The sequence below is a fragment of the Oryctolagus cuniculus genome, chromosome 19 (genome assembly GCF_964237555.1).
Source record: "Oryctolagus cuniculus chromosome 19, mOryCun1.1, whole genome shotgun sequence".
Lineage (NCBI taxonomy): Eukaryota > Metazoa > Chordata > Mammalia > Lagomorpha > Leporidae > Oryctolagus > Oryctolagus cuniculus.
The window spans coordinates 43,504,782-43,525,570 of record NC_091450.1 but is presented as its reverse complement, the minus strand read 5'-3'; the positions used below and the strand labels follow the sequence as shown (position 1 = coordinate 43,525,570).

The 20,789-nt window shown below is 60.4% G+C and overlaps 1 protein-coding gene across 2 annotated transcripts in view; it reads right to left on the bottom strand.

Moving 5' to 3' along the window:
* COL26A1 (collagen type XXVI alpha 1 chain) overlaps positions 1–20,789 on the bottom strand; it is a 96,100-nt gene that overhangs the window by 44,324 nt on the left and 30,987 nt on the right. The window contains exon 3 of one of the 2 annotated variants that reach the window (XM_051837976.2): positions 7,067–7,170. In XM_051837976.2, coding sequence (XP_051693936.2) covers positions 7,067–7,170 — 104 coding nt within the window. The remainder of the gene's footprint in view (positions 1–7,066; positions 7,171–20,789) is intronic. The other variant, XM_051837977.2, reaches the window with a different exon arrangement.

Here is a 20,789-nt window from a genome sequence, read left to right as displayed (position 1 = left end):
CCAGGGTGGGTGAGTGCGGGCACATGTGGGAGGCTGGGTGCCCAGGGTGGGCGAGTGCAGGGACGTCACGTGTGGGAGGCCAGGTGCCCAGGGCTGGCGTGGAAGCCACTGCTTGCTGACCATGCACCCCTTGCCCTTGGCTGTGCCTCAGCGGCTCCTTCACCGGAGAGCCACGTGCTCCTTGGGTTCTCCGAGTTGTCCCCACAAACTGTCAGATTTGAGGCGGCAGTTGGGGAAGTTCCGAAAGCTGTGGCTGTGGTCTGAGCCCGGCCCCCCAGAGCCCACGTGTTGGGAGCCAAACCTCCAAATTCACAGGGAGATGGTACCTGGAGGGGGTGGGGGGTTGAGGTCACGAGGGTGGGGACCCCAGGACAGCAGGAGTGGCTCGATCATAAGAGGAGGGGCCAGTGCTGTGGCACAGCGGGTAAGGCCACCACCTGCAGTGCCGGCATCCCACAGGGGCAGGGTTTCAAGTCCTGGCTGCTCCACTTCCGATCCAGCTCCCTGCTGATGCACTGGGAAAGCAGTAGAAGATGGCCCAAGTGCTTGGGCCCCTGCACCCTCATGGGAGACCTGGAAGAAGCTCCTGGCTTCATATTGGCCCAGCTCTGGCCATTGTAGCCATCTGGGGGAGTGAACCAGCGAATGGAAGCGTGCGCTCTCTCGCTCTCTGCCTTTCTATAAATCTGCCTTCCAAATACATAAATAAATCTTTTTAAAAACTAAAAATTAAAAAAAAGAAGGGGGCGTGAGATCCCAGCTGGCAGCTCCGTCTCGGCAGGGGACGCCCCCTGCTGCCCCCTCCCACACCCTGGGACTTCCCAGCCAGATGAAGCGTTCTCCCCAAGTGACCAACACACTGAGGGGGCCGGCAGACGGGCGGGTATCCCGGGCAGCCCATGTGTGGCTGGCACCTGAAGTGGGGGTGGCCCTGCGGGACGGAGGGAGGCCTGAACCCGTGGGAATCGAATCGTGGACACCGAGCGCTGTCAGACAACCGGAGAGCTGGCGCTGGGACCTGCAGCTATGTCACTTCCTCGTCCACAAAGATAAGCCCCGAGCTGCCACCGCCATAGCTTCTGGCCCCTTAGAAAGAAGAGGCCTGGGTGTCCACAGGACGGCCCTCCCGCCCCCGGTGCACTCCCACCGCTGAGTCCCCAGAGGCCACTTCTCACCAGGGGCGGCCCACAGGTGGTCCACTGATCCCCATGGCAGCTCCAAGGGGGTCAGGACCCAGAAACATCTGTGCTGCCGAAGTCTCTTTCCCACGCCCACTTCGCAGACGTGGAAACGGAGGCCCGGGGCAGCAGAGCAGAGCCCCAGCCACCAGGTCCACGGAAACCAGACCTGGCCCTGCTGCCCCCGCGGAAGCCACCAGCCAAGCCCCAAACTTCAGCGCCAGGCTGGGGGGTTTTGCCTCCAGGGCTCTGCCGGGTGCCTGTGCCCCCAGGGGCGGCCCAGAGGGAGTGGGAGGGAAGTGAGCCCCTCCCCTCCTCCTTCCAAAGTCTTCCCCAGACAGCACGCGTTCAAGGTACGGCAATCTCCCCTTGTACGGCATAAGCACAAGCCAGGTTACTCTGTCTAGACACGGCACCACGGGGCCGGAAGTCACGGTAACCAGAGCTCTCACCTCCCCCCCCCCCCGGGGGGGCGGGGGCTCCGTCTCCCCAGCGGAGCTGCTAATGTGACCCCACTTCCAGAGGAGAAACTTCCGGTGGGTGACTCCCAAGGTCACGACCTCCATGGGAGGGAAGAGAGCTCTCGGGACACGCAGACAGAATGGCAGCTGACCCACGCATTTGGTGCCCGGGGCCGGAGCAGGCAGTGTCCAGAGAGCAGGCAGGTGCCATTTGTAAGCAGTTACAGTCCATGTAGCACTATGGCAGGTGTCCAAAGACGCTTGTCACATAGTGCAGCCCAGCCCAGCCCCGACAGTACAAGATGGCCTGAGTCCTTGGGCCCCTGCACCCATGTGGTAGACTCAGAAGAAGCTCCTGGCTTCGGATCAGCTCAGCTCTGACCATTGTGGCCAACTGGGGAGTGAAGCAGTGGACAGAAGACCTCGCTCTCTCTCTCTCTCTCTCTGCCTCTGCCTCTCCTTCTGTAACTCTAGTTCTCAAATAAATAAATCTTTAAAACAAAATAATAATAATAAAAAAGAAGCCAGCTCCACTCCCGATTCCAGGTTCTTGCTAACGCACACACTGGAGGCAGCAGGTAACGACTCAAGTACTTAGGTCCCCGCCACCCACAGAGGAGACCTGGATTTGGTCTGGCCCAGCCCTGGCTCTTGTGGCATTTGAGGGATGAACCAGCAGATGGAAGCTTTCTCTCTCTTTCACACTGAACAAAATAAAATAGGGGCCAGCATTGTGGCATAGTGGGTTGGTGGCTAACTTTTATGCTGGCATCCCATATCAGAGCCCTGGTTCAAGTCCCAGCTGCTCCACTTCCAATCCAGCTCTCTGCTAATGTGACTGGGAAGGCAGCAGAAGGTAGCCTAAGTGTTCGGGCCCCTGCCACCCATGCAGGAGACCCGGATGAAGCTCCAGGCTCCTGGCTTCAGCCAGGACCAACCCTAGCCATTGCGGTCATTTGGGGAGTGAACCAGCACTGTCTCTCCCTCTCTCTGTCACTGTGCCTTTCCAATTAAAAAAAAAAAAACCAACTCACTGGGGAGTGTGCCTGTCAAATGCAAACCATCCACCCTGCTAACTCACACACCCAAGCCATTGCTCCTGCTCGGAATCACCCCAGGGCACCAGGAGAGAAGCCTCCGTCCTGGCCACAGCCTGCCCGCAATCTCTCAGCCAGTCCCAAGGGGGTTCCTCTGCTCAGCCTTGCGCACACCAGGGGACCTCAGTCAAGGCTCCGGCCTGGGCTTCCCCTTCGCTGCCCCTGCCCCTCTGTGCGCCCCGCGGCCCCATCAGAGGAACTGTCAAATGTCAGCTGCCAATCAAATTTCAGCGGCTGTCACCTGGGTGTGTTGTCACCTCCATGAATGCAAACCCCACAGGTGCAAATGAGGTGGTGAGTAGGGGCCTCCTGATTGGCTGGGGTCGGGACAGGGACAGGGGCAGAGGGTGAATGGGGTCTCATGATTGGCTGGGATCGGGACAGGGACGGGGGCGGGGGGTGAGCAGGGGCCTCCTGATTGGCTGGGGTTGGGGACAGGGGCGGGGGGTGAGTAGGGCCTCATGATTGGCTGGGGTGGGGACAAGGACGGTGAGTGGGGCCTCATGATTGGCTGGGGTGGGGACATGGACTGAGGGGTGTGAGCAGCACCCTCATGATTGGCTGGGGTGGAGACATGGACTGGGGGGGATGAACGGGGGACTCATGATTGGCTGGGGTGGGGACATGGACTGGGGTGGTGAGCGGCGGCCTCAATCCAGGTCTGGCCATCCTGTCCCCACTCCTGCCACAGCTGCCAGTGTGGTTTCCCACGTGCTCACAGGCCCCAGGCTTGGCCAAGTCTCTCCTTCCCGTGGGCCTCAGTTTCTGCATCTATAAGATGGGCGCATGCTGGCCTAATAATGACACTGGAGCGATGCGGCCCTGAGGACCCCGCGTGACCCTTCTCCCCAGGGACCATCCCCACCACCACCCTTGGCCAAAGCCCCGCTGCAGGTGCACAGCCCGGCAGAGCCCACACAGACCCTAACTCGGTGTCGGCCCCCACCTTCCGGACCTTCCTGTAAGTCCCCAGAGTATAATCAGGCTCCCGTCTGAGGGCGGCCAGGCTCTGTCCTCTGACCCCGGCCAAAGCAGCCAGTCGGGCTCCGTCCTCTGACCCCAACCACAGCGGCCAGCTGGGCTCCGTCCTCTGACCCTGGCCATAGCGGCTGGCATCCGGCCAGGCTCTGTCCTCTGACCCTGGCCACAGCACTCGGTGGCCAGCCAGGCTCCGTCCTCTGACCCCAGCCACAGTGCCCGGTGGCTGGCCTCTGTCCTCTGACCCCGGCCAAAGCAGCCAGCTGGCCTCCGTCCTCTGTCTCCGGCCACAGCGGCCAGCCAGGCTCCGTCCTCTGACCCCGGCCACAGTTCCCAGTGGCTGGCCTCTGTCCTCTGACCCCGGCCATAGTGCCTGGCAGCCAGCTGGCCTCCGTCCTCTGTCTCCGGCCACAGCGGCCAGCCAGGCTCCGTCCTCTGACCCCAGCCACAGTTCCCAGTGGCTGGCCTCTGTCCTCTGACCCCGGCCATAGTGCCTGGCGGCCAGCCGGCCTCTGTCCTCTGACCCTGACCACAGCAGCCAGCCAGGCTCCATCCTCTGACCCAGCACCGGGACAAGAGTTCGTCCTGGGAAGGATGGCTGAGCCCCCCGCCCAGCCCCGGCCGCCAGGTCCATCGGGGGCGTGACCGAGGGCAGGAGACCGTGCCGGCTCCTCGCATTCTCCCAAGTAAGTAAAGCAATCTGTGTAAAAGGTGACGGGAGCGCAGGAGCCTGTGTCCCTTTCACTCTGTGCAGGTGACCCGGTGACGCGAAAACGGCGCACTCCTCGCGGGGTTCGCAGCACACTCAGGTTTACGGTGGGCGGGGAGCGAGCCGCCCGTGCTGACAGACCCTGGGGTCTCTGAGACCCCACGTCAGGCGGCTGAGAGCCACCGAGGGAACTCAGAGAAGGAGAGAACGCGGGTGCCTGCGCACGGCCCCTCCGCCTCTATGCACGGCCCCACCTGATGCTGCCCACGGCCCACTCCGCCTCTGTGCATACACACCCCCCCCACCCCGCTCACGGCCACGTCCTCCCCCCCCCGCCCCCGCACACGCCCCGCCCCTCTGCCAAGTTGGACATTCAGAGTTCCCCCACTCACGGGAACTTGCTCCCTGTGCACTGTGAATTCGTGATGAGCCAGGAGCCGCATTGCAGTCGTAGGACTGACAGCGAGGGGGTCGCACAAGGCCCGTAAGGAGCTCAGACACCTCCTGCCCTCGGCCCCGCCCTCCACAGCAGGAGCTGGACCAGGTGCAATGGAGCGGACGCAGGCAGGGCTGGTGCAGAGCCGCATCTGCCGCCCGGAGCACGTGACCCGGGGGTGCCCCCTACCTCGGGGAGGGGGAGGCCGAGTGCTGGACCAGGGCCTGAGGGCTGAGGGGGACAGAGCCAGAGCTCCTGCGGGAGCCCCGGGGGCGCAGCTCAGGTGCCGCTCGGACGGTGCTGCTTGGATGCCAGGGTCCCGGCGGGGGAGGAGGGGGGCGAGCGCCGGTCTCGGCTGCACCCCGGCCCCAGCTTCCTGGGAGGCAGCAGTGACCCCAAGGACCCGGGCCCCTGTACTCGGCCAGCGTCCTGCCAGGGCACGCGGTCCAAATCCCCGAGTCCCCACAGCGCACGGGGAGCCCTGGGTGCAGCTCCTGGCTCCTGGCTCCCGGCTTGGTCCGGCTCAGCCCTGGGTGAGGCCGTCTGGGAGTGACCCAGCGGATGGAACAGCTGTGTGTGCGAACTCTGTCTTTCCAGTAAATCAGCCTTTGCCAGCAGTCAGCAGCCCCTCACTGAGCCTCTCTGGGATTGCAGACAGCTGGGAGCCGGGCCTGTGCCAATGCACGACCCCGCCCCCCGCCCCCCGCCCCCGCCGGCTCAGTCAGGTGCCCGAAGTCACAGGCTCGGCCGTGACTTCGCCCCGATTCGGGGAGTGTGAGCTCTTCGCGGGGTGGTCCCTCACTTGCCAGTCTTCCAGCTACAGACTCAAGACCCCCTGCTCACAGCAGGCAGGGGGCCCTGCACCCCGCAGCTGGCCTCATCCCCTCCCCCCAACCCGGCCCACACACGGTGTCCGAGGAGCACCTGGCACAGGCTCTGAGGCTTCGGGCGGTGCCGGCCACTCTTCACCCCTGGTCCAGGAGCCCCGAGGGTCCCTGGCGAGCACTGGGCTCAGCCAACACCAATGAACTTAGGGGCCGGCGCTGTGGTGCAGTGGGCTAAGCCTCCGCCTGCAGTGCCAGCATCCCACATGGGCGCTGGTTCGAGACCCAGCTGCTCCTCTTCCGATCCAGCTCTCTGCTAATGGCCTGGGACAGCAGCAGAAGATGACCCGAGTCCTTGGACCCCTGCACTCGCGTGGGAGACCCGCGAGAGCTCCTGGCTTCAGCAGGCCTCTGCCCACTGCCCCAGTGCTGACACACAGGACTCAGTGGGAGCTGTGCTGGTCTCCGCCTCACCTCACCCCTCCCCTTCCTCCTTCCCGCTGAAGGGCCCGAGTCAGCCCCTTGAGCTCCAGCGGCTCCCGGTCTCAGGCACCTTGTAATTCAGGAAGGGCCAGGTTGGGGGGGGTGGCGGAGAGGGGGACCCTGCCAGCACCCAGCCCTCGCTTCAGCTCAGCTCGGTGCCGCGGGCCCACAAGGCATCATCCCAGCGCTGCTGACTGCATGGCTGAGTTAAGTGATTATTTGCAACCCAAAGAGGACTTTAAGCCGTGTACACTCGGAGCGTGAGAAAACAGTGTGCTCGCGGCTAAGAGACGCTTAAAGAGTGACTTCCTAGACGCTGCCGTCTAAGCTGACGATGAACACGAAGCTGACGCCCAGGCCTCTACAGCAGAGCCCGTCCACTGGGCAGGACCGCAGCCCCTGGCCGTGAGGTCTCTCTGTCTCTCGCCCCTTGCTCGGGCCCTCCCCACCCGTGTCTTCCAGGTGAGCCCTCGTGTGCGTTGGCTCCACCTCCTTCTGCCCCAGAGCCACAGGTGCAGGAAATGGCTAGACACCAAACCCCTTCCCCCAGACACCGCAAACGGGGATCCCAGGCAGAGGCCTGGGTCAGACAGCAAGAGCCGCAGCTACACAGCCCATGTCAGGGACAAGACACCTGCCCCCGGGAGCCAGAACTGCCCCAAGAGGCGGCAGCCTCGCCCGGCCCGCACACAGATGGTGCCCAGAGATACTGCAGCTCACGCCCCGCCGGCGTCCCGCGCCCCCGCAGCCCACCAGGCCCCGCCGGCGTCCCGCGCCCCCACAGCCCACCATGCCCCAGCCAGCGCCCCGCGCCCCCACAGCCCAGCACGCCCGCCGGCGCCCCGCGCCCCCGCAGCCCACCACGCCCCGCCGGCGCCCCGCGCCCCCGCACAGACTTACCCTCATCACAGTTGCTCCCGGTAAAGCCGGGGCAGCACCTCCACTCCAGCGCCGTCACCGTGCGGTAGGACACCCTGTACGTGGGCCTGATGAGGGTCCTGTAACTAACACAAGGACAGTGTCAGCAGGGTGCCAGCGCCGCCCGCCCCCAGCCCCGACCCTCCAAAGACAGCACCCTGGTCGCCAGCCTGGGCTCTGCACTCTGCGGCTGTGTGGCCCCAGGCAAGGCGCCACCCGGTCTGCGTCCCCTACAATTTAAAGGCCGTTCTGGCTGGCCCTGCTACAATTTCCCGGCCGTGGCCACTGACCAGGAGGGAGTAGGGACAAGGGAGCCTGGGAGCCCCTGCCCAGCGCCCAGCCATGTGCAGCCAGGCCCCCAGCGCCAGTCTCCTCCCCACTGATTCATCAACGGACCCACGTTCAGCACCCGCTCTGTGCCCTACAGAGGTCGTGTACTCAAAACTGCGTCCTTGGCCCCAGGAGAGGCCACTTGTCCATGATGATAGGGCGTGAGACTCTCCCAGGAAGCAGAAGGGTCCAGCAAAGCGCAGGGGTCTGGCTGGCACGGCAGAGTGGGCTAGGTTGCCAATCGCAACGCCTGCGTCCCATACCCCAACTCTGGCTTGAGTCCCGCAGCTCCACTGCCCATCCAACTCCCTGCTGATACAACGGAGGACGGTCCAAGTGTGTGGGTCCCTGCCACCCATGCGGGAGACCTGGAAGGAGTCCCAGACTCCTGGATTTGTCAGGGAGAGACCAGACAGACAGACGCACAGACTGCACTTCCATCTGCTGGTTCACTCCCCAAATGCTCCAAACAGCCAGGGCTGGGCCAGGCTGAAGTCAAGAGCCGGGACCTGCATCTGCATCTCCCGCCTGGGCGGCAGGAGCCCAGGTCCTTGAGCCATCCCCTACTGCCTCCTCGGGGACACATTAGCAGGGAGCCGAGTCAGAAGTGGACCAGCTGGGACTCGAACTGGTGCTCTGACAACACCTGCTCCTGATTTCAAGAAAGAAAGAGAGAAAGAGAGAAAGAGAGAAAGAGAGAAAGAGAGAAAGAGAGAGAGAGAGAGAGAGAGAGAGAGAGAGAGAGAGAGAGAGAGAAAGAAAGAAAGAAAGAAAGAAAGAAAGAAAGAAAGAAAGACCTCTCGTTGGGGTTTCACAAACGTTAGAGCAAACCAGCTTCCCTCCGGAGACCTGTGGGCGGGGGGACTGCGTGCAGGACCTGTGGGCGGGGGGACTGCGTGCAGCTGGACGGGAACCTTGGCGTGAGGAGCCAGGAGTCGAGAGCTGGCCGGGAGGGGTGGCCACAGCTGGGAGCTGCAGGGAAAGCTGGGTAGCCCAGTGCCGGCGGGGGCGCAGGGGGAGCCGGGGGCATGGGGAGGGGGCGGCAGAGCAGCAGCAGCATCCTACTCCCACTCCCACACACACCCGGTGCACACACTCATGCCAACACTCAGGGCGTGCACCCTTGCACACACACCCTTGCACACTCGTATGCACGCCTCTGCTGTAGCACAGGGCGCTGGGTGAGGCTGGTCCATTCCCTCGCAGGAGCCATGCCAAGGATGGAGACCACCAGCCCGGATGGAACTGGCTCCGAAGCCCGGGAGGTCCAGTTTGTGTTTGCTCAGTATGGGGGAACACTTTTCCTTCAACATCTGCACAAGGGCACTGCCTCGGGACCCAGAACCAGAGGCTACAGCTCGACCCCCTGGGATGCTCACGGCTTTCTGAGGGCCACAGGGCTGGCAGCCCAGGAACCGGCTGGCCTGCGCGTGCAGGCGTAGAACGCACCAGCAGGTGGCGCTGCTTCCCAAGGCTCAGCGTGGGTCTCACCTGCGGGCCCAAAGCTGTCTCCAGGGGGAAGAACCCCAGGGAGTTCCACCTTCCTGCATCCAGGAAGAACTCCCGGCACCCACAGACCCAGTATGGTGAATACCCTCCCTCTAAACCTCCCACGGCTGCCACAGACCAGGCACCAAACCCCAAGTCAGCCACGCCTGCCACTACCACCTGCAAGAGCCGCCCGTGGCCCTTCGGGCCCCAGTGCCTTTACACGTGCAGGCCTGAGAAAGTTTCCGAGGCACCTCCAAGGCATGACTCAGAGGTCCCCTCCTCCTCTGCCCCTGCCCAGACTGGACATCCTGGGCAGAGAGCATGGCCATCATTCATCCCCACCCACGTCCTAGGAACCCGTTCTGGGCAGTCAGTGGGAGACCCAGTGGACAAGGCATGCGTGGACTCTACTCTGCAGGGGTGCATGGCTGCCGGGGCCCCCAGCACCACTCCTGCTGCCACACGTGAACATGAGACTACACGCAGTGAGTGGCGGGAAGAGAAGCCATCCGCACACAACAGTGGGTCCTTCTGTCTTTGCGAAAACGTAATTCACACACAGCAAGGAAGCTACCTGTCATGTGTGCATTCCGTAACCCCCACAGCCCTGCTGAGTGGCTTCCCCAGCCCCGCAGGTACCCGTCGGACCTCTCTCACCAAGGATGAGTCTCCGTGTACTACAGTTTCAGATAAAGGGACACTTAGAATTCCTGTTCTTTGCCTCCTATGATTCCTGCACTCCAAGACCATTCCTGCTATGAAAGGGCGTGGGATTCTGCTCCCTGTGATTGCTACGCCGTCCGAAACCCCAGGAACACACCCAGTGCACCCCAACCTGCTGACAGACATTGGAGTCGCTTCCTGTTGTGAGCTGTGACGGGCAAGAACACTGCAGACATTCCTGGACAAGCCGTGGTGGACAGACGGTGTCTTAACTCCTCCAGGCCACCTGCCTAGCTTGATGGGGCACAGGACAGACACGGAGCGTGCTTCCAAAGGGTGGTGGGAAAAGTAGAATTAAAAGACCACTGCGTTTTGGTGCAAAGACATTTGAAGTCCAGGCATAGTTTTTTTTCACAACACACATTCCCTGTGAACATTTTGTTTGTATGCCTGGATTTCAAAAAAAAAAAAAAATCAGTATAAATTCTCTTGTAATTCCATTGTCCACAGACTTTCTGAGGTGCCTTTATACATGTTTACCTTTACGGAGGGTCCCCAAAAAGCCTGGCGCCCCCTGGAAGAACAGCATCCTGGCTAGCCTCGGCGTGCAGGAGACCTGGCTGCCCATGTCCTTGTCAATGTCTGATGCTGTCAGTCGCTTTCCTATTTATTTATTTATTTATTTAGACAGGCAGAATTAGTGAGAGAGAGAGAGATAGGTCTTCCTTCCGTTGGTTCACCCCCAAAAATGGCCACTACAGCGCTGTGCCGATCTGAAGCCAGGATCCAGGTGCTTCTCCTGGTCTCCCATGGGGTGCAGGGCACAAGCACTTGGGCCATCCTCCACTGCCCTCCCGGGCCACAGCAGAGAGCTGGCCTGGAAGAGGGGCAACCGGGACAGAATCCGGCGCCCCGACCGGGACTAGAACCCGGGGTGCCAGCACCGCAGGCGGAGGATTAGCCTAGTGAGCCGCGGCGCCGGCCCGATGCTGTCAGTCGCTTTCAACTCAGCCCTTGCTGGGTGTAGGTAGCACCTGGCTGCAACCTACAATTCTGTGGACTAAAGTCGAGTCCCTTTTCACGCCTGGCGTTTGGATCTCTGCTCTATGAATGCCGGTACAAACCTTGGGCCCATTTCTGAACCAGGTTTTCTGTCTTGCCCCTTCTGACGGGGGTGACTTCGTATCTGTTTAATTATGTATTCTGCGTACTCACATATACGCTGGCACCTATACGGACATGTAGATGAAGAACGTTAAAAAGCAGATACACTGGCGGGCAGCTGACATGCGCTTAGACACCAGCATCCCTCACGGACGGATGCACCTGCTTCAGCGTGCAGCTCCGCCCCCGCACGGAGGCTCCCTGCTGAGCAGGGCCCTCATTGACTGTGGGAGCCCGGGCTGAGCTCCTGGCTGCACTTCCAGCCGGCCATCTGGAGAGTGGGCCGGTGGATGGGATCTCCTCTCTCTCTGCCTCTCAAATAAAAACAAAGAACCACCTGTGAGACCTGCGACTTGTCTTTGTCAATTTTTTTTTTTTAATTGAAAGGCATCAGAGAGAGAAGGGGAGAGACAGACAGAGAGGTCTTCCAGCTGCTGGCTCACTCCCCAAATAGCGTAATGGCTGGGGCTGGGCCAGACCAAAGTCAGGAGCCAGGAGCTTCTTCCGGGTCTCTCACGTGGGTGCAGGGGCCCAAGCACTTGGGCCATCTTCTACTGCTTTCCCAGGTGCATTAGCAGGGAGCTGGATTGGAAGTGGAGCGGCCAAGATTCTAACCAGCAACCATAAGGGATGTCGGCTGACAGTACCACAGCGCTGGCCCATCTTTTTATGTTCTTAAAGGTGTATAAGACTTCAACAAGTTCGTGGAAAATGTGTGTGATGAAAAGACTAGTTTTGAGTCTCAGAATTTTTTGGCACCACAATGAAGTTGTGAGTCCCTTGTCCATGGACTTCTTGAACTACCCTTGTATTTATGATGGGCCGTTTTTAACTCTAATGAAGTCTAACTTATCACTTAAAAAATTCTTACTACTGTGGGAGAGGGGCCATCTTCCACCTGAACTCCCAGCTGCCTCAGAGCCATGTATCAAAGACTTCCTTTTCTGTACTGAACCACTCTAGTGTCCTGTTGAAGGCCTAACTGTCAGGGCCGGCACTGTGGTGCAGCAGTTAAGTCTGTGCCTGCAACATCAGCATCCCACATCAGTGCTGGTTCGAGTCCCGGCTGCTCCACTTCTGATCCAGCTCCCTGCTAATGTGCCTGGGAAGGCAGTGGAAGATGGCCCAAGTGCTTGGGCCCCTGCACCCATATGGGAGACCCGGATGGAGTTCCAGGCTCCTGGCTTCAGCATGAACCTGGCTGTTGCAGCCATTCAGGGAGTGAACCAGTGGATGCAGGGGCCCAAGCACAGGTAAAGCCGCCGCCTTCAGTGCCGCCATCCCATGGGAGTGCCGGTTCGAGTTCCAGCTACTCCACTTCCCATCCAGCTCTCTGCTGTGGCCTGGGAAAGCAGTAGAAGATGGCCCAAGTCCTTGGGCCCCTGCACCCACGTGAGAGACCCGGAAGAAGCTCCTGGCTTCTGGCTTTGGCCTGGCCATTTGGACAGTGAACCAGTGGGTGGGAGACACCTCTCTCTCCCCCTCCCGCTCTCCCTCTGTGTCTGTGTGTGTGTGTGTGTGTGTAATTCTGCCTTTCAAATAAATAAGTAAATTTTTAAAATAAAACCTAGCACCCTCGAGCCATTTTTTATTCCTCACCGAATCCAGAGTTGGGTGGGGGGTGGAGAAGGGGCAGCCCAGTACGCAGCCTTCCTACGCACAGGTGGGCGGGCGGGCGCCACATGCCTTTCTCATTCACCCAGGCCTTCTCGGCCTTTCTCGGCAGTGGATGCCTCCTGCCCAAGGCACTCCTGGGCACCTGTGTTGGTCGTCTCGGGCTGCCATAAAAATGCCACAGCCTGGGTGGCTTGCTCGCAGTCCCACATGGTTCCTGGCTCGCGGGCTGCCTGGGAGAGGACCCTCCCGCGGGGCACCTCCTGGGAGGCGTGGATTCAGTTAGGCCAGCTCCCAGCCTCCGATCTGGCTGAACCATAATGACTTGTTCCAGGCTTCCTCGCTGGGGCGTGGGGGCTTCGACCCGTGGATCTGGGGGGCACTCCTGTATTAAACCCTAACAGCGCTCCGTATTTTTTTTTTTATTTGGCTCACACGGGAGGGTTTTTACATCTCCTTCTCCCCTTGTGTGCAGCCAGAACCTCCAGCTCCGTCTCTGTTTCGGTTTTGTCCATGGACCTTGTTCCCGCCGGTGTTCTAAGCCCGCTCACTACGCCGCTGTGTTTGCCAGTCCCCCGGTGTCTACACGTAAAACGGCTGCACCCTTTGCTTCTGATGGGCACACCTCTCACTCCTCGGCCCTGTGCTGCTGCCCGCAGTCAACGCAGAGCACAGGGACCACACACTTCCCTTTCTCACTCCCCAACACAGGGAACAAAGCTCCACCCACCAGGCGAGGTGTGGGCAGTGGGCTCTGTCACTATTCGACCCAGGACATCCCCTTCCACACCAGTAAGCCAAGAAGCCTTTGTCCTGTGTTTTATCACGAGTAGATCTGGAGTCTCCTCCAATGATCTTTGTGCATCGACTGAGATCACTGTGTGGTTTCTCTATTCTGTTCTGGGATGAGCCACATTAACCGACTTCCAAATACGAAGCCAACGTAGCGTTCCTGGGAAAAACCCCACTGGGTCATAAACGCATTACCCTTGTATCTCTCTCTCTCTCTGGATCCTTGTGTTTTGTTCTGAATTTTTATATCCATCTTCATCAAAGGATTTAATTGGAATTTTTTAAGATTTATTTATGTATTTGAAAGGCAGGGTTACAGAGAGAGGAAGAGAGAGAGAGAGGGAGGGAGGGAGAGAGAGAGAGAGAGAGAGAGAAATTTTCCATCCACTGGTTCACTCCACAGATGGCTACAACAGCTGGGGCTGGGCCAGGCTGACTCTTGGACCCAAGAATCCATCCAGGTCTTCCCATTTGGGAGGGGGAGGGGAGGGGGAGGGGAGGGAAAGGAGGGGAGGGGACAGACCTGTGGCTTAAGCTGCCCAGCCTATGGTCTTCTGCTGTAACAGCTTGGGCTGACCCACACAGATTGATACGAGCGCTTGAAGATGCAAACGCTAACACACGTTCGCTTCCGTCATCAGTGAGGACGACCACAAAGCGGGGTGTCACTTGGAAAGCACAGTCCACAGCTGCTGCCCCCGTGGACTGTCAAGGCACAACCCCAGCCACGGGTTCCTGCCCACGCTGACCTGAAGGAGCCGGCGGCAGGGGGCAGGGACGCGTGAGATAAGGAGGCGCCTGTACCGGCCACTGCTGCTTCCAGACTCTCCCACCCGCTCCTGCCCCCTCCCCCCCGCCAGGGGAAGCAGTTCCTTTCCAATCAGGGCAGCCCCCCTGGGACCACCTCCACACCCAGACAGCCAGCAACACTCCCCGGCGTCCGCCCGCCTTTTGCATAGCCCCTGACACGGAAGCCAGGAAGAGACCCACCCTCAAGGAGACGCCCCAAAGAGCCGGTGCTTGGCCCCGGGAGTCACCCCACCGGGCTGGTCACAGCCTCTCTCCCTGGCAGTAACAGCGAGGGCCCAGGAGGAAGCCCTGGGCTGGGACCACACTGCCCTCTCTCTGCCGCCAGGACTTCAGTGGCTCCCAGGTATCAGAGACACTAACAAGATGGACCTCTGGGGCCTGAACTGGCCCCAAGGGGGAGATGCCTCACCTGCCCCGGCCGACTTCCACAGACACCAGCCATCAGTGGTCCCGACAGACACCCGCCTCCTGCCAGACCTGTCTGTGTCCTCCTGAGGCCCAGGCCAGGGCTTTACCAGACTCCACACCGAGTCGTGCAGCTGCATGGTCCATCTTGTGGTTCTCGTGGGGCCTGCTGTCCCGCACCCAAGGCCATGACACTGGGACTGGATGGAAGGGGAGCCCCTCACTGGCTCACCCCGAGGGCTCCCTGTGCCCATTTTGCAGAAGGCAAAACCAGCTCAGAACAGGAAGGGGAAGTTAAGGGAACTGCGCCCACCGCATAACCGTGAGCTCAGCCCACTCCCGCCTGTACCAGGTCCTACCTGTCCCACAGGTGCTGCTGTCCCCATGTCACAGAGGAGCAGGGTCTCTGCCCCACCTCCCTCCCCATGTGTTTCCATGGGCTGCGGCGCACCAACTCCTGGATGAGTCCCAGTGCTCAGATGAGGCTTCCCCGGGATCCCCCACCCCCGCAGGGTATTTTTAAGACAGGAATGTGCCCCCTCGAACCCTTCCTATCTCCTCTCTAATCTTAGGACAAATCCCAGATCCCCGGTATGACCACACAGACTTGCCAGATCCCGTTATGGTTCGCCTGGGCTACCTCCCTGCCTGACGCCCTCCCTGACCCCCAGACTCAGAGCTCCACCAGCCTGGGGTGGGGGGGCTCTGCATCCAATCTTCCCTCTGGCTGGGACACGCACAGCCCCCGGAGCTTGGCGCAAGTGCTGCCTCCTCTGAGAAGCCCTCCCTGACTAGCCCACCCCCCGTCCTTCCAACCAGCCGCCGTGCGGGCCCCCTCAGTTCACTCTCTCAAAGAGCGTGGGCTTGTTTTCCAATGGTTCCACCCGTGCACCCATTTATCCAGCGTCTGCCTCTTCCAGCGAGCACAGGCCCGGCTCAAACGCAGCACGGATGTGTGTGCTACGAATGGGTGGCGTGAACTAAAGTGTGTCCATGAGCACCGGGGCCCCCCACACAGCCCCAGCCCGGGGCTATGGCAGCTCAGTGCCAGGAAACAGGGCTCCAGGAACAGGAGCAGGTCAAGGCCATTTCCACCGAGAGGCTTTGTGCATGGGGGACACCAGGGGGAGCTGTGGAGCCAGGGAGGTAATAAAAGGCAGCTGGCACCAGGAGAGCCCCAGGCGGTTGTTTTGGTTGTATTTGGTGCACGTGGAGAGCACACTGCTTTGATGGGCCCAGGGGGCAGCTCTCAAGATCCAGGCTGAGAAAGTTCTAGAATGGCGGCAAGGCGGCCGGACCAGGGCTGTGGCTGCTGGACTGTCCGGAGCTGGCTTTCTGAGCCTACAGTAGGTGTCTGTTAAGGTACAGGAGTGCTAGTGGCTTTCTGTATTTCATATGTTAAAATCAGCAGCGCTCCGTTTCCCTCTTCTTTTGTAGAATTAAAAAAATAAACAGATCCGATGTGGTTTTCCCCGGGATTCAAAAGCCAGCCTTGTGTACCTGCGGGAGGGACCACCCCTCTCGGCCACCCAGGGCTGTGGAGCAGGGGGCCTTCCAGCCGGAAAACCCCGCCTGGGGCGGCAGGAGGCCAGGGGGAAGGGGAGAAAGGAAAAGTGGGTTCAGGGGCTGCTGGCTGAGAAACTGAGCAGAGGTGAACGGCTCCACTTCACAGAGGGCAAAACCGAGGCCCAGGAGTCGTCCAGGGTTCAGAGTCTGGGCTACAAAGTACGGAGACCACCAGATGGCGTGGCCACCTGTGTCCTTAACTGCTTGACACTGCCCACAGCAGGGCCTCGCCCTCTGTAGCTGCGCCCGCCCCGGACCCTCCAAGGGACCACAGAGAGGCCTGGCGAGACCCTCCAGAGAGCAGCTACCCAAAGCATCTCAGGGCTCAGTGGGGGCCGGGCACCCCCCGCGCAGGACGCCTCTGGCAGCCCAGGGGCGGCGTCTGCGGGAGCCGGGCGTCCCCTCCCTTGCTGGGCACTTGAACCTCACGGGCCTCACTCCTGCCCAGGCCCCCACTTCCTCAGCAGGGACCCCCGTGGGGAGGAACAGACCGGGAGGCGAGCGAGACAGGCCGGAGACTCAACAGGAAGCGGGAGTGGGGGTTTGGGGGAGGGAGGCAGGAGATTCGGACTCTCTTGATTAATAGCAGCGGGGCCAGGAGGGAGGGGACGCGGCCGCCCCCTCCCTCCCCGCAGCTCTGAGGCAGCAGCCGGGGGTCCCTGGCCTCTGGCCTCCCCAGCACCCACACCAGTTGTTGCTAAGTGCAGATGCATGGGACCGCGGGCCCGGCGGGCAGCCCCTTCCTCCCAGGCCTCCCCTCCCACGCCAGCCCAGCGCAGGGGCGGCTGTGAGACAGTGGACGTGGCCCAGACAAGCCCCCGCTGCTGCCGGAGCGGGGGACGGGGGACGCAGCCTCCGTGAGCTCCTCCACCCAAACAGGGGGAGGAGGGGCAGGGAAGACAGGCCGAGCTCTAAGAAAGAACCCAAATCCAGGATTCGTTCTAGCCTCGCGGGCCTCCGTCCCCAAGAAGCAGGCAACCCAGCCAGAGGGGGGAGGCCTAGCCGTCTGGCAGGGGGGAAGGGAGGAGGCCGATGAAACCCCGGAGAGTTCCGGCAAACCCCACATCTGGAAAAGGTTGGCTCTCATGCCATCAAAGAACTCGCAGGGGCCAGGGAGCCAGCCGGGGGTAGGGGAAGCCGAAGCCGGGAAGGAAACTTAACCCCCGCAGCCCTGGGTCAGGCCTTGGCAATCCGGCAGGCGCCTGACACCCCCACGGCGAGGAACAAGGCACACGCAGGCCAGCACGTGCTCCAGCCCAGAGCCAGGCAGCGCAGCAACACTCCCATTCTGCAGAAGGGGAAACTGAGGAACAGACGAGGGACGCACGGCTTGCTGCAGACACGAGAAAACGCCAGTGTATTGAAACAGCTCAGAGTGGGAACGTCACTGGATCCTCTTCATCTCACAAGGAGACGGACACGTTCCGTCAAGGGACATTGGAGCACCTGCCTGCGCCAGACCCTCCCTGGGGAGGATGAGCCCGGGACGTGCAGCTCCTGCCTCCCAGGTGCTCCTGAGTGGGTTAAGGAGTCAGGTCCAAGGGTCCCAACGTCACACAGGTGGCCCTGTGGTTTGTCCCTCATACGGACCTCTGCCCTTGGGCGGCCCACACCAGCCGTGGTCACCCCCATCATCGCCCACCTTTAAAAACGAACGAGACGCCCCCTGCCTCCCAACCCCCGCGTCTCCCCTGGTTAGTCCGGGTCTTCATCTTCCTCACCTCCCCCTCCCATGCCCTCCCCACCTCCGCAGATCTGCGCTGGCCCAGGCCCCCGACGACCCCCACGCAGCAAGGCCCACGACCCGCGCGGTAGCTCCGGGGACTTCGCGGCCTCCAGTCCCCGGCCACCAGGGTCCCCGCGGCTCCCCCGTGGCCTCCCCTGTGCTGACGGCAGAGGCACGCCTGCGCCTGCGCATGCGCCAGACCACACCCTGCCCCCGCTGTGACGTCAGGGCCCTGCGTGGGTGCGCAGCCTCACCTGCGAACACCTGTGAACACCTGTGACGGCGCTGCTTTGGGAAGCTACTCAAGGGCACACCTTGCCTGCGTGCTCGTGGTACATCTTTCCTTTTAAAAGACTGATTTTTTATTATTTGAGAGACAGAGTGACACAGAGAGAGACAGAGAGAGAGAGAGAAATCTTCCCTAGACTGGTTCACTCCTCAAATGGCTGCAACCCAGGGCTTAGCCAGGCCCATGGCAAGTGCCAGGAATTCCACCCGGGTCTCCCATGTCGGGTGCAGGGGCCCAGGTACTTGGGCCATCTTCCACTGCTTTTCCCAGGTGCATTAGCAGGGAGCTGGATGGGAAGTGGAGCACCAGGGACTCGAACCGGCACCCATATGGGATGCTAGCACAGCAGGTGGCAGCTTTACCGGCTATGCCGCAGCTCTGGCCCCGTGTCTCATGACTTTAGATACCATCTGCACGCTGAGTGATCCTGGGTTGCACCACATCCTGAATTCTAACGCGTGCATATCCTCACGTCTCATCACCCCGACACCGGGTGTCCTGCTACAGGGGACAGCACGCCGTCGTTCAATCTGCCTCCATTCTCTGAGATAATAGCATAATGCACCTGTTACCACCTCTTAGAGTCCATGGGATTCAGTCTGGCCCTACCCTGGATGTCTTCCTGGTACTCCACACCCTCTCCCTGTACCTGTTAGGAAGCACCTGTCCTCGTGGTGGCCCGTCTCAAGTGTCCCTTGGTCAAGCAGAGTTGTCCACTTCCCCCACTCAGGCCTGACTTCCCCCAGCGTCCCCATCCAGAATAACAGAACCCCCAGCCAACGGGCTGCTCACACCAGAAATCGAGGGCTATCCCCACCACCGAGTGGTCAGACTCTCCAGGGACCCCCCACTTCTCTCACTTCCTCAGCTGTCACCCAGCGTGAGCCACCATCAGCCCAGGCCCTGCCTGCGGCCATCCGTGATCACCGCGGCCAGTGGTCCTTCTCAGAGCCTATGTAGGAAGCTTAGAGAGAGAGAAACAGGACAGCAGGAGAGGGAAAGACACCGGAGACAACAGTGGAAAGCAGAGAAACTGAACACCTAGAGTGGAGACAGAAACATAAATGAGAGCGAAAACATTGGGCGAAGAGACCGGTGGTCCACAGCCAGGTCTGAGCACCCGAAGCTGGTCTAAGGGGATCAGTGAAGTGACAAACATCCCGCCAGACTGACAAAGAAAACGGGAGAGAAGATGCTGATGACCACTGTCAGCAATGGGATGGCAGGTGTCACGCTACCCATGGATTTAACAGCTTAAGGCCTGGCGTTGTGGTGCAGCGGGTTAAGATTGTGAGCACCAGTTCAAGTCCCGGCTGCTCCACTTCCGATCCAGCTCCCTGCTAATGCACCTGGGAAAGCAGTGGAAGATGGCCCAAGTACCTGGGCCCCTGCCATCCACGTAGGAGACCCAGATGGAGCTCCTGGCTCCTGGCTTCAGCCCAGCCCAGCCCTGGCTGTTGTGTCCACATGGGGAGTGAACCTGTGCATCGAAGATCTCTCGGTCTGCCTCCCCCCACCTCTGCCTTTCAAATAAATAAATCTTAAAAAAACATAGCAAAGCCTTACAGTTAATGTCGTGTGTGCAGTGAGCATTAGGTCTCGGGGTTAAGATGCCAGCACACCACGTGAGCGCGCCTGGATTTGATGCCCGCCTCTGGCCCCTGACCCCGGGAGCCAGTGATGACGGCTCAAGCAGTGGAGTCCTGGACACCCACGTGCGAGACCTGAACTGAGGTCCCAGCTCCCAGCTTCAACCTCAGCCCAGTCCTGGCTGCCATGGCATTCAGGGAATGAACCAGTGGATGGGGGAGTTGGATGGGGGAGTTCGCTCTCACTCTCTCTCTCGTTCACTCCTCTGCCTATCAAATACACAATTTTTTTAAAACAACCCTGCACTTGAAATACTTCCTCCCAAGGATTAGGAACAAAGCAGTGTCTCTGCTCTCACCCCCCCCCTTTTTTTTTTTTTTTTTTGACAGGCAGAGTGGACAGTGAGAGAGAGAGACAGAGAGAAAGGTCTTCCTTTGCTGTTGGTTCACCCACCGATGGCCGCTGCAGCCGGTGTGTTGCGGCAGGCGCACTGCGCTGATCCGATGGCAGGAGCCAGGAGCCAGGTGCTTCTCCTGGTCTCCCATGCGGGTGCAGGGCCCAAGCACTTGGGCCATCCTCCACTGCACTCCCGGGCCACAGCAGAGAGCTGGCCTGGAAGAGGGGCAACCGGGACAGAATCCAGCGCCCCGACCGGGACTAGAACCCGGTGTGCCGGCGCCGCAAGGTGGAGGATTAGCCTAGTGAGCTGTGGCGCCGGCCTCTCACCCCTCTTACTCAGCACAGGACCAGACGTTTAGCCAGTGCAGAAGCAAGGCCAGGAAGTAGAAGGCACACACAGGAAAAACAGGGCTCTCTGCAGCCACAGGTGCCCCGACTGTCTCCACGGAAAATCTACAGAAAACCAACCCGACCCCCCCAGAACCAGGGAGTGACTTCAGTGAGGCCACCGGAGCCGACGGCATCTCTGCGCACTCGCAAAGAACACGGAGACATCGAAATCAAAAAAATACGACTTCTACTTTTTTATCCCCATCCCAAAAAGAACACTGTTTATAGCCACTCAAAACAATGAAATAACTGAGTATAAATCTTAGCAAAACAAGTATGGGACTTGTATGCTGAAAACTGTAGGAAATCAATGAACAAAGATAAAAGAAATTTGTCAAAAACACTAAAAAAAAAATGAATGAAGAGACATGCCACGTTCCTAGACTGAAAGACTCAACATACTAAAGACCTCCACTGTCGTCAGACAGACACCCAGGTTTAATGTAATTCCTAACTTAACAATCCCACCAAGCATT